At 60.9% G+C, this 16754-nt stretch overlaps 1 protein-coding gene across 7 annotated transcripts in view; it reads right to left on the reverse strand.

Annotated features, from left to right (window-relative positions):
- Positions 1–587: 587 nt before the first annotated feature.
- Positions 588–16754, reverse strand: part of TOM1L2 (target of myb1 like 2 membrane trafficking protein) — a 71913-nt gene continuing 55746 nt past the window's right edge. For 2 of the 7 annotated variants that reach the window (XM_065910451.1, XM_065910455.1), the window contains exons 8-16: positions 16213–16346; positions 14342–14390; positions 14025–14148; positions 13302–13419; positions 12318–12393; positions 10250–10315; positions 5983–6042; positions 4478–4514; positions 588–3906 (exon numbers count right to left, since the gene is read on the reverse strand). In XM_065910451.1, the coding sequence (XP_065766523.1) occupies positions 3758–3906; positions 4478–4514; positions 5983–6042; positions 10250–10315; positions 12318–12393; positions 13302–13419; positions 14025–14148; positions 14342–14390; positions 16213–16346 (813 nt within the window). In that variant the 3' untranslated portion in view covers positions 588–3757. The other 5 variants (XM_065910453.1, XM_065910452.1, XM_065910457.1 and 2 more) reach the window with 5 other exon arrangements.

Below are 16754 nucleotides of genomic sequence, written 5' to 3' on the forward strand. Positions count from 1 at the left end.
GAGAGTCCCTTGGACTGTAAGGAGATCAAACCAGTCAATCCTTTAGGATATCAGTCCTGAATATTCATTGGAAGGACTGATGCTGAAGCTGAAGCTCCAATACTTCGGCCATCTGATGCGAAGAACTGACTCATTGGAAAAGACCCTGATGAAGGAGGGAGAAGGGGACGACAGAGGATGAGATGGTTGGATGGCCTCACTGACTCGATGGACATGAGTTTGAGTAAGCTCTGGGAGTTGGTGATGGACAGTGAGGCCTGGCGTGCTGCAGTCCATTGGGTCACAAAGCGTCGGACACAACTGAGTGACTGAACTGAACAGGGACACAGAGCAGGCCTCTTTTGGACCCACAGCACCTTTCACAGGGGGACACACTTTCCATCCACAGAGCCTGGGGCCCTCACACTCTAGAGGCTGCTCCCAGACTCCCTTTGCATAGGGCCTTGGTCTCATTCCGACTGCTACCCCCGAGCAGAGGGAGTGGGGCGAGTTTCCCTGGCAGCACGGAGGCTCACGCTGCCTCTGCTTAGACAAAGCTGGAGGTCAGCTCTGGCAGGCCCGACGGAACAGAGATTGCACAGCAGCAGTCTGTTTGTTTGTTTATTGTGTATTTTACATGCAAGATCCCAAACTAGACAGACGTATCTAGGAGAGCTAGTGGGTAGACGGACGCCCTGGTGTCACTGACCCACCCTCCAGTCCTGCTCTGCCGGCAGAGACAGACAGTGACAGACCGCTAGGCTGGGGGACACCAACAACAAACCTGAGAACCCTCACAAATCAAGTGCAAACTCGAGGGACTAAATATTCACCCCCTTTCCTCCAGGAGCACCTGGAAAGATGCCATGAGCCTTCTGAGTTGACAGCTGTTCTCAGGGCGCCCCAGGGACAGGAAGGGCAGAAGTTGGGCATGGGAGAGGTGGGGGCCTCAGGGTGTCTTCTGAGTGGTGAAGCTGGCTATGCCCATGTCGGGGACAAGGGAGGGGGCCCGGGCCTGGGGGCTGCCAGTACAAAAGGCTCAACTGTCCTCCACGGGCTTTCTTCCTCACTGGCCCACAGCCCCCTGAACCCTCCGGAAGGCTGGGTTGGACTGAGTTAGAAGCGTGCGGAGGCCAAGTGGGGCTGTGGTGGCAGGAAGGAACAGGAGGAGCTGGAGTCTGGGCACCTGCTGCCCCAGGTCCTCACCTGCCCCACCTCCCCAGGCTCCCTTCTCTGGACCCCGGTAAAGAGGGGAAGGGCAGGGCGCCGAGGCGGGATCCAGGGCAGACAGCACAGGTGATCACACTGAGGGGCTGACAGACAGACGGGAGGACAGACAGCAGACGGCCCCCTTGCCCTCTGGCCTGGCCAGTGAAGAGTCACTGCAGCTCTGAGGCCATTGTCCTTATGCACACAGATAAGCCAGTCAGTCACATTCCCCTGGGGGTCCTAGGCAGGGGCCGCTCCGGGGCAGGCTGGCCAAAGGCCCACCAGTGCCTGGTCACATGAACTCAGTGCTTTTTGCTGCTGCCCACTGGTCAGAGAGGCAGGAGGAAGGAGTTAGTTTTCACATCTCAGCACACAACACAGAAAAGGTTAAACACATCCCCAAGAAAATATTTTGACAAAATAAATATTTTAACCTATAATCAGGTATAATTAGTGCTTATAAGGAATCCCAGCAATAATTTAGTGTAATTACATACTGGATCTGTGGTCTCTAACACTGGCCGAGGCTGGTGGCTCGGAGGGTCTCACTCTGCTGGGCAGAAGGCTCTGGCCAGGGTTCCCTCCTGGGAGAGCAGCCCGAGAGCCGAGCCTCCCAGACAGAAAGGAACCAGTGAGATGGGCCTGGGCACCTGGGGCCTCAGGACGGGAAGGGCGAGCAGCACCCGTCCCAGGCACCTGCTTTCTGGGCGTGGTGGGGGCAGGTGGGGCAGGCTGCTGTGACCTGATGGGCAAGCGGAGGGGCAGCTCCAGCCAGGATGGCTGGTGAGGCCCCCACCACTCACCACCCTAGCGGCTTGGCCTCTCTAGACTGGGCCTGGCTGAGCAGCTGGAGCTGGGGGACGGCTTTGTGGGGTCTCCCCGGGGGCAGGTACATGCCCCTGCCACACCGTCCACCCGGGGACTCCCGGGAGGTCGATTCCTCCCTCAGCAGATGCTGGGCCCAGCTGCTGTGACTCCCAAAGGACTGACTGACCCCCGGAGGCCCAATGTCCACCCTGGGCTGGCAAGGCAGGCTCCACCCCACAGAGACACACCCCCAGGCTACACTAGAGGCCTGGGGATACCAGCTGGAGTGGCCAGGCACAAGCAGGCCACCTGCCCTGCAGCTCATCAGCTGGCTTTGGACGATTCAGCACCCAAGGCTAACTGAGGGTGGGACCAGGCAGGGGGTAGGCGCAGTGTGGGGGCCCGGCCGGGCAGGGTGCAGCAGGCTGACCCAGCTACACGGAGGGGCATCCTCCAAGGAGCTGGGGTGTGAGATGCCAGTAGGACCCCAGGCCTCCCCTGTGGAGGGAGCTGCGGGAGGGCCAGGCCAGGTGTGGGTCCCCCAATGGCACCTCAGTCTCCACACCTGCTCCTGCTGGCGCCCCCCCACAGCCCCCAACCCCACCCTGAATGCTCCCAGGAGACCCCAGATTTGCCCTGATGCCAGGGAGCGCCTGCTAGAGCTCTGAGCGGGGCTAGGGCTCCCGGGCCGGCGAGAAGCTGCGGGCATAGCCCGTGTGCCCTTCTGGGCACAGGGCAGCTCAGGCTAGACCAGGCTGGGGCCGAGTGAGGACCCAGGACGGAGTGGGGCTCGCCAGCCGCCCCCCACTTCCGAGGTGGGCTGCGAGGTCAGGCTTCAGGACAGTCTGTGGGGGAGGCTGAGACCCCACCCAGGAGGAGCACTGGGGCCTTGGAGCTGTGCCGGCTGCTGGGTCACTGGGATCTCACTCAGGGTCAAAACCGCTTGCTGCTATGGGCCCTGGAGGTGGAGGCAGAGGCTACCCTGGGCCAAGCCGAACGAAGCACATTCCAAAAGGTGCCTAGCTTTCCCCAGGCCGGCCAGAGCCAGCCCTCACCGCGCAGGTCCCTCCACAGATGGAGCGGCATTCATGGGGGCAGCGAGGCCACCGCAATGTTACCTCTACAGGCTCTGCCCACACCGGAGCCATGGGCCCGCGGCAGACCCCTTGGTCCCAGCTCGGCAGTGGGCCTGGGCTAGCAGTGGAGAGTGAAGAGGGTCAAGCAGGTGGTAGATGAGAGATGCCACCCGCGGGCACCACAGAGCCTATTGAAGTGCTGACGCTCGTCAGGGAGTGGCAGTGGGGAGTGAGACCAAGCCCGCGGCTGCAGACCTGCCCTTTCTGGGACCAAGGAGGGCACAGAAGGGCAGGAGAGGCCTGCTGAGCTGGGCATGGGGCTGGGGTCTGAGCCCCTTCTCTGTGGGCAAGTGACCAGAGGAACTGTTCGGGAACAGCCCCAAAGGGCTGGCCCTGCCTGGGGCTGGGCCAGTCACCAGCTCTTCCTGGAGGAAACAGGCAGAGGGAGCAGGAGGGCAGAGGCTGAGGGGCTGCAGCTGCAGTGACACTGTCCCACCTCCCAAAGAGAAGGTGGCTAAAGCTGGGCCCAACGAGTGGGAGGCCTGGGAGCAAACACAGTGGTGTTTCCATGGAGACACAGCAGCGCAGGACCAAGTGGGGGCAGGGGATGGGAGGAGTGGCCAGAGCCTGGTGTGGACCGGGTGCGAGAGGAGACCTGCCATGGGGGGGCCCAACCACAGGACAGCTCACAGGGCAAAGAGGGCATCCTCTGACCGCTCTGGCTTCTTCCGGCCTGAGGGATTCGAGGCTGGGGCCGGAGCGTCCGCTGGGGGAGAGGGGAGGTTGGGAACCATTTCAGCAGCTTTGGCCCTTTCTTCAAGGAATTTATCGAACTCTGAAACACAGAACAAGGCCCGGCAGGGATGGGTACGGGCTCAACTGCCACGCGCAATCCCACAGGCAAGGGCCCCTTTCCTCCTCTGACACCACCAGGGTAGGCAGGAAGCTCAGCCACAACCTAGGGTGCGTAAGGAAAGCGGGCAGTCATGACTCCTGCCCCACCACTGACTGGAAAAGCCCCTTGGTGCTTTCCATGGTCCAGATCGGCGTTGGTGGCAAGGCAGGGAGAGCTGGAGGGGCAACTTCCTCCTTGACCTTGGCAGGGACCCCCACCCCGGCAGGGCTCAGGGCCTACAGAGGGCCCCAGACCGGCACCCCCTGTGCTGACTGTATGGCATGTGTTTTGTCTCGGCGGCAATGACCATTTGGGGGTGGGGGGCAGACCAGTCAGGAGTGCCGGTCTGGGGTCCCATGGACCTGGGATGGCCGATTGTGCCTGCCGGCACCTCGCACGTCAGCAGGTGACCTGGATGGACAGAGCCCAGGAACGGGGAGGCACCAGGGCGGCAAGGAGGCTCTCAGAGCCTGGGAAGGGCACAGCCACAGTGGGTCAGAGGCAGGCCTACCTTCGCTTGTGACACCCTCCTCCAAGTCATCGCCCTTCTGTGGGAGAGCGGAGAGAGGACGTTAGTACTGTCCCGTGGCTGCTCCCGCCTGCGGCCCACCCCCCAGGGCAACACCCAGTGACACTTCTACTTCCCATCCTGAGTTCTGCAAGAGCAGAATGCTGCTCTCATCTTATGGGAGAAAGAGAAACTTTTGTTCTTAAAAAGTAAAAACAAAAAGCTGAGGAGGCTCTAGGTCCTCCAGAAAGGTCAGAAAGAAAAAACTGAACTGTGCAGCTCCTTCCCTGCTGAAACTCCGGCAGGACCGCAGAAGAGCCAGGAGAGGCCAGGCTCCGGGTGCCCCTCCACTCCACGGACCTTGGCAGGCAGCTGCATGGCACTGGGTGGTCAAGGCCACGCCAGCAGCTGGAACCGCGTGAGGCCTGGAGACATAGGCGCTTGACCCCAAGGTGCCCCAGCAGGGGGTTGGCTGGGCCCCAGCCTCCTAGGAGCAGTGCCAGTCTCTTCCCATGCCCCGATTCGGACACTGAGGATGCTCTGGGCGGTCAGTTCTGTTTGGGGGATGTGGGGGCCACTGGGCCCTGCACAGACAGTGATAGGCAGTGGACATGGCCCCGTCCTCCTTCCTGCCTCTGCCCCCGCTCTGCCCTCGAGTGCAGGTCCCCCTTGTAAGGTGAGGTGGGCCAGGTGTGCCCGCCTGCTCTGTGACAGCAGCTATTTCTCTCCAGGCGTTCTCTCAGGAAGGACCTAATGGGCGCCTCTTCCTCCCCTGGCATGGCCCGCAGGCAGCGGCTTGCAGGGCAATGAGTGTCTCTGGAAAGCCTGTCTCTGGGGCTGGGTGGGCGGTGTGCTGGCCTGGAGCAGCAGGAGGTCCTCCTAAGGTCTGCCGTCCCAGTGGGGGGCCTGACAGGAGGTGACAAGAAACAGGAGATGAGGTGTCCCCAGGTCAGGGCAACAGTTCCTTCAGCCATGACGTGGGCAAGCACCCCTTTCCAGGGTGCATTTTTTTAACATCCCCTCAGGGGGTGACAGTGCTTGGCGGGGGGCCGGGGGGGGGTGGGGACCGGCCAGCGCAGCCTCCCATCTCAGAACCTGCTGCCATGGGGAGATGCATGACATCCTAACCTCCCTGCCCATCTCTGGGGACAAAGACAGTGGCCTCTGGGGCTAGTAAAGCCAAGATGCCAGGCTACGCTGGGGAAGGGTGATGACAGTGATGGAAAAATAAACACCCACTCACAACTGTGAAAATTTCACAATTAAAAGAAAAAAATGAAAACCAAAAAAAATTAAAATTAAAAAACGCACAAAAACCAAAAGAATCCAAGAGCACACACCTGGAATCGCAGAGTGACTGGGAAAAGTCAGGGTGCATCTTGGAGGCGCCTGCCCAGCCTCCCTCCTCCACACCCCAGGGAGCAGCCCCTGGGGCCCCCAGGCCAGCCCCAAGGGGCCCTGGCCTGGGCCTCGCCACTCCCCACCAAGACAGAAACGTGGAGTCTCACCAGGTCGGTCCTGAGCCACACCTCAATGTCGTCCATGACCGAGGGCTGCACCACGGGGATCTGCGGAGGCGGCAGGCAGCGGCCAGGCAGCCCCCAGCCAGGCAGGGAGACAGAACAGCGGACACGTCAGTGCAGGCAGCCCGAGGCAACCAAAGGCGCACAGAGCGGACACGTAGGGTAGGGGGGTAGCAGCCGAGGGAGGCGGCGGGGAGGGAGGCAGCGGCTCTAAGAAGCGGGGCGGCGGCCGGGTGGGCGCGGGGAGGAGGCACAGTACGCGTTCTTCAGTGGATAACTTTTTGACTAGTGTGTCCGCCCTTGGTCCCAGGGCCCAGGCAGGACGGGGAGGCCGCACGGCAGCCCATGGCCCAGGGTAGTGCAGGGCACGGGTTGGCAGGGGTATAGGCTCTGCTCACTGAAAGGATCCTGAAATGCATCCCGGGGCATTTCCACGTGGGGAGGGCACCCAGGCCTAGGGGTGGCCTGGCCCACAGCAGCCCAGCACATTCCTCCACCAGCAGACACAGGCAAAAGCAAGCATTCTGATGACCAGAGGGGCCGTGGGCTGTGGTCATCTGTGTGTCTCTTTAGTGGGAAACCCGCGAAGCAGCCGGAATGCAGCAGCCTCCTCTCACTCCACCCTCCCCTCCCAGCCTTCAGCACTGCCTGTGGACCCCCTCCCCCCACCCATCAAAGGGAAAAGGGCACCTGAGAGCAGGGGAGGGGGCGGGGGAGCAGGGGAGGGGGCCGAGGTCCTGAGAGAAGGAGGGCGCCAACCATCGCCTGGGCCTTGTCCATGCCGGGGCTGCCTGTGCCAAGGGCCCGAAAATCTATTTGGCTGGAAATGGTGAAGCTGCTGGCAGATGTCATAAGATAGTAATGTGATAAGAAGTAAGAGTAACCTTTAACCCCCCTGAAGTCACGCTAATGAAATGTTGGCTCCCTGCCTACAGAAATGGGTAGACGGCCCTTGATTGAAGTGATCTGTGTCCTCACCTAGGCTGGCCCACGAAGTACCTCTTGGGACTCACTCGCAAGCCCACTGTTTCTAGAAAACTCTCCAGCACTGTGTCTGCAGCTGGGTTCACCCCAGGGCCACACAGCCAGGCAGGCAGACCCCATATCTGGCCTCCACAGGAGTTTCAGAAAGGTGCAGGCCAACCTCCACCAGATTATTTGTATTTATTCGACCTGCTGGGGCCTTACAAATGCTGGAATGAAAAACCACCCTGAAATGACCATGGGGCTGAGGGACACGTGGTTCTTGCTCTGCAGGGCGGGCCGCCGTGGACACTGGCAGCACCTGAGGCCCCTTCCCTTCCGAGCGAGCAGAGCAGGGGCACCCGGGGCACGACCTGCTGGGTTCATGCTTGCCGGCAGGGTTTCCGCCCAGCACGGTCTCATGACAGGAGATGCCAGTTTCCGTTACTGTGATTCTTCTAAGCTGGCATGCCGGCCTCAGGGAGGACGCCTGCCACCTGCCAAGTTCCCAGAACCCAGTATGGAGAGTCAGCACATCTCCAGGGAGGAACCGGCAACTCCAGCTGCCAGAGCAGGGAGTCCCTGAAGCCCACCAGCCTCAGCCTGCCCAGGTCGAGCAGAGAGACTCCTCAGGTTGCAAAGCTTGAAAAAAGCCGCTAAAGGGGCCATGGGCTTTAAGCCCTCGTTACTGTTCAGAATGATCCCCTGGGGTCAGGGATCATGCCCCTGTTTCCCCTTCTGGACCGATCTTGAGAGCCAGCACGCTCAGAAGATAAACACTGACCTGTGAGAGGCTCCTCACCCCTCGAGCGGAGGCAGCTCTCCCCTCCCCTGGGTGGACTTGCCCCTCTCCAGGAGCTCCCTGCCTCTGGGCCCCAGCCTCATCTGTGAAATGGGGCGACAGCTTCCACCACTCACCACCCTGAAGCCCTTCACTTCGGGCTGCTTCGTTCTAACTCAGAAACCCAGGGCCTGACCCCTGACTGAGAGGTATGGAGTAGGTCGGGTGTGGGTAGCAGGACAGCTCACGTGACCTTGGGATGGGCTGCGCTGCCTGGCTGGATGCAGCGCCTGGGCTCACGAGCCACCCACCACGTGGTCGATGTGGGAGCACTGAGCCAGGGCAAGGTTTCTGTGACAACCAGGCGTGTCAGACACGCTGGACACTCAGCTGCCCTGTGAACAGCCCCAGCTGTGGGCACATCTCCAGGCCTGAGGAATCTCAGTGTTGTCACCCTGAGTGACCTGGGCTCTGACATGGTCTGCAGGGAGCACCTCCTGGGCAAGGGGGTTGTGGAGCGTCAGGTGGAGGAAGGAGATGGAAAGGAGAGAGAAATAAAAGCACCTCTCATGTGGGGACTCCGATGAGGATCTGTACCCAGACTCCCTCACCCAGGATAGCTAGATGGGCTGTCCTCAGCCCTGATCTGCACTGGCTGCTGGCTGGTGAGCGGCTCTCTCACTGGCTGGCTCACTCACCATCCCAGGAGGGAGGGGGCTGCCACCAGCTCAGCCATTGCCAGGCGCCCTCAGCTGCATCTGGGGGCTGCGGGTCTGCACAGGGAGCCCTGCCTCTACCCCAAACCTGGAGCAGACTCTCTGCTAACCTACTGCAGTTCCTGCTGTGCTTCCCTGGCCCCCCCCCCCCACCATGTGCCCTCTGACCGAAGCTTGGAGAGGCAGGAGGACCCTGAAGCCGGATGGGGCACCTACACTGCCCCCCACCCCACCGGGCAAGCTGCACCAGAAGGTTCTCAGGGCCTCTCCGCCCCACAGAGAAACCTGCGCTGTTTCCAATGAGGTCAGAGCCAGTGGTGCGCTCAAGGGTGATATCCAGGGGCTGTGGACCCTCCTGATAGCCTGCCCTCCACCTCTTCACCACCATCTATAAGTCCTTGGTCTCACTCAATAGTACAAAAAGTTTCCAAGCAAAGAATTTGTACTCCAGCAGTTTGGAAAGACTTGGGTTCTACGCTATGGGAAATAAGGCAAAGCAATTAATATACATTGTTTAAAAAAAAAGAACAAACACACTGCAATCAGACAGGTGAGATGCGGGGTTAGTTGTTAGCTGGGCTTATTTCTGAAGTCAGAGCCTGGAGCTCTAGGTGGGGCCGGGCAGGGGCGGCATCACCACTGGCTGCCGAGCCACACCATGTGTTGTGGGCAGTATCCTTTTTTGCAGGATTAACAGGTCCAAGGACATACGATGGATCCTCCCAATTTGGACAATGGAGGGAACATGCTCTAAGGAGTCCTGCTCTAAGGCCACTCACACGTGTGGGGTGGAGCCCCAGCCTGCCCCAAAGAAGCAGACGAGGGCCTGACTAGCCTGTCTCTCTAAGGTTGGCCCTGGGCCTAGGGCGGCAAGCAGGGCTGTGGAGGAGTGGGTGATGACCCCGAGTGTGGCTGGGCCCAGTCACCGGCTCCAAGCTGGATGGGCAGACACTCTGGCCCAGGCTTGTGGTGGCCCTGCCACACCTGGCTCTGCCAGGAGACCTTGTGCCACTCACAGGCCCAGGCATGTTGGCCCAACCTGAACAGCCCTCCACTGGCCCGTCCTGGCCCAGGCTCCAGGGGTCAGTCCTGCTTCCTCCTGGAGTGTCCAGCATCTCCCGCTCTGGCCCCATGACACACAGACCTCTGGTTTCTGCGGCAGAGGCAGGTAGCCAGGTGGTGGCTCTGTGAGAGGTGAGCTGCTCTCTGCCCGGCAGGCAGGTTGGAGTGGGCGACCCCTCTGTGCACAGACTCGGGCCACTTGATCACGAGGCAGGAGGGACCCTCCTAGGCTTTGGCCTCGGACGCCCTACTTCCCAGGGCTGATTGCGTGTGTGGTCCCAGTGCTCCCGCCCCGGACTCCTCTCATTCTGTTCCTGTTGTGTCTGTGTATCTTCAGGGGCCGCAGACCCTTCTGGGGAACACAGTGGGCACAGACCCCACCAGCCAAGGCCGGCCACATTCACAGCAGCCCCCCCCCCCTCCTGCCACCCCCAGGCAGAGGCCACAGGATTCGTGCTCATCCTGCAAAGTGAATACTGCCCAGAGCTCCAGGGACAATGAAGGGGGAAGGGCCCTCCCCTCACTCCTGCAAACGCCCGAGCTCAGCAGAAAACCAGAGCTGTGTTTCTGGGGCTGGAAGTCAGTGGTTTAAGGAGACAGACAGGAGGGGGAGACTGGGCACCCACTGGGGTGGGGGGTGGCCCTGGACTGTCCAACTCACAGGGGCTCAGCAGGCGACAGAGGGAAGTGCTGGGGAGACAGGGGGTCAGCGCGGTTGGTGACCGCTCACCATTCCTTGGGCTATGAGCCAGCTGTCTATGGGTTCCAGGGCAGAGTCCCCACCTTTACCTCTCTTCTGGGTTGAGGACAGAAACGTCCCAGAAAGGAAAGTCACAGCGAGACCCGTGGTAAAGAAGGCAAGAGCCGGTGTCATGGAAACAGAGAAGCTAAGTCACCGAAGAGCTGGACCCAGCACCCCACCCCCTCCCAAACACCCCTGCATAAAAGAAGGAATTAAGTACAGGGGATCCCAACAGGGCAGGGCACACTCAAGCCCTGTCCCCACCCTGGGAAACCTCTTGAGGCCAGCGGGGATACCTTCCTGCCTGGGACTCTTGGGGTCACCAAGGGGCGACATCACAGAAGTAGCTGTGGCATAATCATTTCTATTTCTTTTCATTTATGCTTTTTTTCCTCTTTTTCCCCTTTCAGTTACCTGTGTGTTCCTTTTCCAACTCTTAATGTGAATGCTGAATTTGGGGATATTGCCTTTTTACATAGTAAAATAATTTAAAGCTAAGATTCCTGATTTGAATGTACTGTGGAGGTGCGGTTACACACTTTTCCCCTTTTTATTGTGTTCTTAATTTCACCTTTGGCTCAGTTTTCATTTTCAGCACTGTTTAGGATATGAACAACAAAACCTGAAGTACAGGCCTGAAGACACATGTAAGTGTGTGTGTGCACAGACACACCCACGGACACAGACATACAGACACACACAGAGACAGGGATACGCACACACAGACACATAGACATGGACATGCACAGACAGGCATATGCCCCCCACAGCCGCACATACACACACACACACACACACACATATACACACTGCCCTGCCCACCGGACCCCTACTCCCGTGTTCCCCATTGAGCAGAACACATGGGGAGCAGCCTGTCTTCCGCAGGTGGAGATGCTGACAAGAGGGAGGTGGCCAGGCCAGGCACCCGCCCGCCCAGGGTGAAGGGTGAGAAGTTGGCCACGTTCCTGAGCTTGAGTCTCAGGCACTGGCATTGGGGCACACCTGGGCCAGGTGGGGCAGGCCTGAAGGCAGAGAGGGAAGTTGACCAGGCCAGCTTGGCTGGGGGGGCCAGGGGAGGGGCCTCACCGGCCCCCAGGTGCTCTGAGTTAGGGGGAGGCGTCCTCAGCAACAGGAGACACTGGACCATGACCACCAGAGCACGGAGCAGAGCCCGCGGCCACAGGGGTCTGAGGGGGCGGGGCACCGAGAGCCACAGTCGAGCTGGCTCTCCGGTTCCCCCTAGTGGCCGGTGAGGAGAGATGCACGACTCTCTCCAAGCTGCCTAAACCAGAAGGGACCAGGGGAGCAGCTTTCCTGCAGACAGCAGGCTGCAGCACTGCCACCTGCCCGGGCCACCTGGACAGAGGCTGCGGGAGGCCAGGGGCTGATGCTGAGGAAGCACTGCCCCTTGCTAGCCCAGGACAGGGGTGGGTAGCTGTTCTAGAGCTACGGTCCGCCCCACATGCATTCATTCACTCACAGCCACACGTTTCCCAGGTAGGCAGAAAGAGCCATTGCGGCATCTGGGGCCCCAACAACCCGACCTCCACCCTCAGCGCTGCCCATCCCCCTGCAGCCCAGCTCCCCAGTCAGCCCAGAACACCAACCCCCTTCTGATGGAACGGGTGGGTGGACCTGCAGGACCTCCTGTCCCTTCTGCGAGGGTCTTACCTATCGGGGTGCTGCCCAGCCCAAGGCACTACAACCTCTGGGGACAGACCTTCCCTGACCACAGGAGCCCTAGAGCCCAGAGCCACCTTGGGGGACACAGCAGGGCTCCCAGTCAGACCTCTTGGGGTGCAGCCCTGCCCATTGCCCACTCTCGGGCTGCCCTCGCAGTCCCCACCTCTTGGGGCCTGTCTCCTCCTGGAAAAGCTGACACTGGGGTCTCCCACAAGGTGGGGGGACTCAGCGAGCTGACGTGGCTCACCCAGGTCTGCCCTCTGGTCTGCCCCCACTGCCATCAGCTTTGCCTAACTCTCTAACCACCTTCACCACCCACCCCACCCCACCCCTGGCCTTCCCTCCAGGCAAAAAAGCAGGGTTCCAGACCTACCACTTCGGAGCTCTGTTTACGACCATCAACTGCCGAAGCAGGTACTCCGACGGCCTGGGGGTCCTCGTAGGCAGGCCTGGGGACAAAGGAGCACAAACGGGGTAGTCATGGGGATGGACGGGGGTAGACTGGTCATCCACTCTGGCCATAGTACCTTCCTCACGAGTGCTGGCAGCCTTGATATTTAGGCCAGGATCTGAAGGCAGCTGAAGCCAGGGGGTCCAGCTGCTCACTCCCTCGGCACCTCAGTGTCCCCCTTTCAAGTAACGATATGAGGCCTCTCCAAGTAACAATATGAGGTATCTCTAAGGCTCAAGGATAGGGTGCTGCGAGGGAGAGGCCATACAAAGCAGAGCAGCAGCCTTGGGGGCATCTGACAAGTGAGGGGGGTCTCCCGGTCTAGGGTCAGGGTCTGTCACTCATTGTGTGGCTGTCTCTTCTACTCCCCGACATCTTGTGCTGAAGTGGGGCCTGGGGCCCTGCTCAACCTACTGAGCCCTGAGCACAGACCCAGAGATCTGGATGCATCAAGATGCTGGGCCCTGGAAGGTGGGTCAAGGCTGAACAGAAGGCTCCCAGTAGCAGATACAGGGGGCTGTGTGTTTTGGAGTCAACTCCCACAATTCCAGCTGGCTCATCGTGGCCAGAGTCGCTGTCAGGGAAGCCACTGCCCACATCCCCGGGGAGAGGAACCAACTTGCTGCCTGCCTGCCACACCCTCTTGCCCACGTCGCACCTCCCCCCACAGGTGGTTCCTGCAACCACAGTGCCGAGTAGGGGTAGCAGCAGAGCCCAGACTTGGACAGACTGACATGGCCGGGATGCCGACCTCACTCAGCATCGGTGTTTCCGGCCAGGTTCCAGCAGCCAGAGTGTGAAGTCCTGGCCCCGGCGAATTAAAGGCCCCGCTGTGCTGGCCATTGGGGCCAGGCCAGGGTCAGCCCCCCCAGTGTCCCCAGAGCCACCAGAAGAGCCCCCGCGTACGGGTTGCGCTGCTCAGCCGAGGCACTCCCTCTGGTCTGGGCGAACACGTCGAAGCTATCCCGGGGCTGGCACTGCTGCAGTGAGCTCAGGGTACCGCTGACACTCTCTGTACCCAGGTCTGCATACAGAACACAGCACAGGTAACCACAGATGTGGGCCTGACCTCGGGAAGGACCGCCCCCCCCTCCCCAATGGACTGCCCCTGGTGGGTGGAAGTCCTGGGGGGCAGAAAGGTAAAGAACAGCCACAGCCCCCCCATGCTGCTCCAAGACAAGGGCAAGCAGTGAGCAGGCGGGCCTTGCAGGGCACACCAAGAGCCAGTCACAGCGGCCATGGACCAGGGTCCTTTACATGACAAATATTACATAGGTGCCCACAGGCCACCAGTCAGTTGCCGACCCTTCCAGGCCTGGCGTGGCCTCAGCAGTCTTCAGGGCTGCAGGTCCAGCACCTGAGGAGCTGACACCGGTTTACCGCCCTGGCCCAGCTGACACTGAGAAGGAGATCACTTGGGCCACACAGGACGTCTGCGTGCAACACAGAAGCCACCTGTCCTCAGCCTCCAGTTCCTTGGACCACCACCCCCCACTCCAGGTTTCCAACAAGTTCAAACTCTAAGCTTAGGGAGAAGCCTTGAGCTGAAGCAGGCACAGTAGGACCCGGCCCATGCTGCCCCATGGACCCCCCAAGGCCAGGAGGTGGGGGGAGGCCTGGGACACTCACCCAAGCCAGCAAGCTGGGAGGAGAGAGAAGATGGGGGTGCTGTGCTCCCCACAGTTGGGCTCACCACGGCTGGAGACCCCGGGCCCAGGTCTATGAGGTTGTCCTCTGTCACTTCACTCAGCACCTGGTCCAGAGGGGAAAGCCCACAAGATCCCAGGGTTTCCCTGCAGCCACCCACCAGGGATGTGCCCCCAGCCTCCCCCTCAGAGCTTGCTCTTCCATCACCCTAATATTTCAACCACAGTTAGGAAAACCAGAGGTAAGGTCAAATCCAGGCCAGTCTCCTGGCCCCCAGGCAGTTTAGAAGGAACACTCACCCCATTAGTGGCATTTTGAGCCGATCGGCCTGACCTGTATCGTTCGAACCTAAGGGGGAAGGGAAAGTGGAGTAAAGAGGGTGTGGGGAGGTGGAGCTGTGGTGCTCGCGGGCCCGCAGGCCAGTAGAGACCCAGGCTCATTTGGGGGTCAGAGAGCAGACACCCCATACACACACACCTGCCTGCCTTTGCATGGGGTGACTGGGGTGGGGGTCAGCCTCCCCACGGGCACTGCAGCAGAGGGAGGAGGTGCTGGCTGGCACGTCCAGGAGGCATCAAAGCACACCCTGGGCTCCTCTGGCTCAACTGTCACTCACTAAGCTCCTGTGCCCCCCCAGATCACAGGCACCTCTGGGCCCTGCAGGGGCGCTGGGTCAGCCACCTTCCCTGGGGGCATCTCAGATCCAGGCGAGAACTGCCACCCTCCCTGTCCGGCAGCTCTGCTGGGGAGTGAGGAGCCAAGGTGCTGGAGGAAAGGGTGGGGCCCATGGGCTGGCACCTGGAGGCGGAAGGCAGGCTCAGGCCCCAGCAGCTGTGCGGGGGTCAGTCACCAGAGAGAGGACCTAGCCTGGCCAAGGACAGACTCTCCTCTCCTGAACTCAAGGCATTCTGTCCCAGGCAGGGACCAGCATGGCAGCCCCAACACTATAGGCTAAGGTCTCTTACAGCTGGGGCTCTGCTGGGGTTCCTGCCCCTCAGTGGTCCCTGCCACGTGCTGCAGTCACGCCTGGTGAGCAGGGATCCCAAGGACAAGCTGGGATGTGGTTTGTACTCAGTCTACACAGACAGGAATTCTAACCCACCTGCAGTTCGTGTGCTGGAGCACCTCCCCCATGCCCTGTCCGTCCTGTCAGAAGCTCTCTGGTCAGAAGGTCTGCCAGCGCCAGGCTCTGCCTATGTATCACCAGTACCCTATTCCTGAGATGGGTTTACTGGGTGAGAAGCTCAGTCCATCGAGACTGGAGACACGGGAGATGCAGAGCAGGGCCCAGGGCTCTGAGGCTGGGAGTTGAGCTCCCCCCGACCCAGCTCTACTCCTGTGCCCCCTGGCACTCAGGGCCCCGGATGGCCCCACATTCCTACTGTGGTCGGCCTGTCACCCAACTGGCGGACACAGGGCCACCCACTGCTGCCGCCACAGCTGAAGCAGAAACAAGGCCTGGAGTTGTGGCACCCACAGCAAAACCAGCCTGAGGCCCAGATGCCCATTGGTCACGTGGACCTTCTGCAACGTCAGGTCGTCAGGCCAGGGTCTGCAGCCCGGAGGCCACCTCATCCTGAGGGCAAAACGCTGACCTGGCTAAGGTGCTTCTTAGGGCAGCCCCCTCCAGACCCGGGTGGGAACCCGCTCACCACCACCTGCCTGCTTAACACTGCCTGGATCCCACACTTCTTCCTGAGGGAAGGCTCCTGGAAGGGAGAAAATATGCAGGTTTGCTACCTTGAACCCCAAACTGACTTGTCTGCAGGAGGAGAGAGAGAGAGTGCCCACGGCAGCAGCGACCAGCGGCACTCACACCCCTTGCCTCAGAGCCTCCAGACACTGACGTTGCAAAGGAGAGGATAGTCTCTCTTTTTAAATATGGGAAAGAGGAAATCCCTGGTAGAGATTTCCCCCCCTTAATCCTTTGCAGATTCAGGTGCTCCTCCAAGGAGCAGATGCAGGAGCCAGGGGTTCCCGGCCGTTCTCCCTCCTGGGCGGGAGGCATGGGACCAGCCTGAGGCTCACGGAGGGCAGCGCCTGCCTCCACGCCCCCGCCCCGCCTCGCCCCCTGCCCTGGACCGCCCCGCCCGGCCCCGGGCCCCGCCCCCTGCCACAGACTTTGCCCCCGCCCCCGCCTACCCCCGCTCCGCCTACCCCCGCCCCCCACCTCTCGTAGCGCAGGAAGACGTTGTTGAGGTCGTCGTTGACGTGCAGCAGCTCCTCCGTGACCTCCTCGTTGCACACGCGGGAGATAAGCTCCACCACGCGCTGCTGCATGGCGCGGCAGGTCCGGTGCAGCTCCTGCGGACACACGGCCCGGCTACCGCGGGCTCGCTTCGGAGCGGCGCGTGCCGACTCTAGAAGCCACCCCAGGGCCCGTGCTCTAGAACCCACCACAAGGCCGGGTGTGTGCGCGAGGCCCGGAGGACACCCTCCCTCCCACCCCCCACCCCCCACCCCCCCCCCCCCGCCACCCCCAATAGATGAACAAGCGTCCTAGTGTGCGCTCTGCTGTGTGCGGAGAACGACTTCGCACAGACTGCTTGTAAAACCTAAGAACACGATTCCCTGCAGTTGCTTCCTCTCTTCAACAGAACATGCCAGACGCCACCCCATCACTTGGGACAGGCTGCCCCATCCTCTGTATCCCCACGCATCGCAACGCTTTCTGAGCACCCACCAAGTCTGCTTGTGCGCTGTGAACACACC

The sequence above is a fragment of the Muntiacus reevesi genome, chromosome 18, assembly GCF_963930625.1.
Source record: "Muntiacus reevesi chromosome 18, mMunRee1.1, whole genome shotgun sequence".
NCBI lineage: Eukaryota > Metazoa > Chordata > Mammalia > Artiodactyla > Cervidae > Muntiacus > Muntiacus reevesi.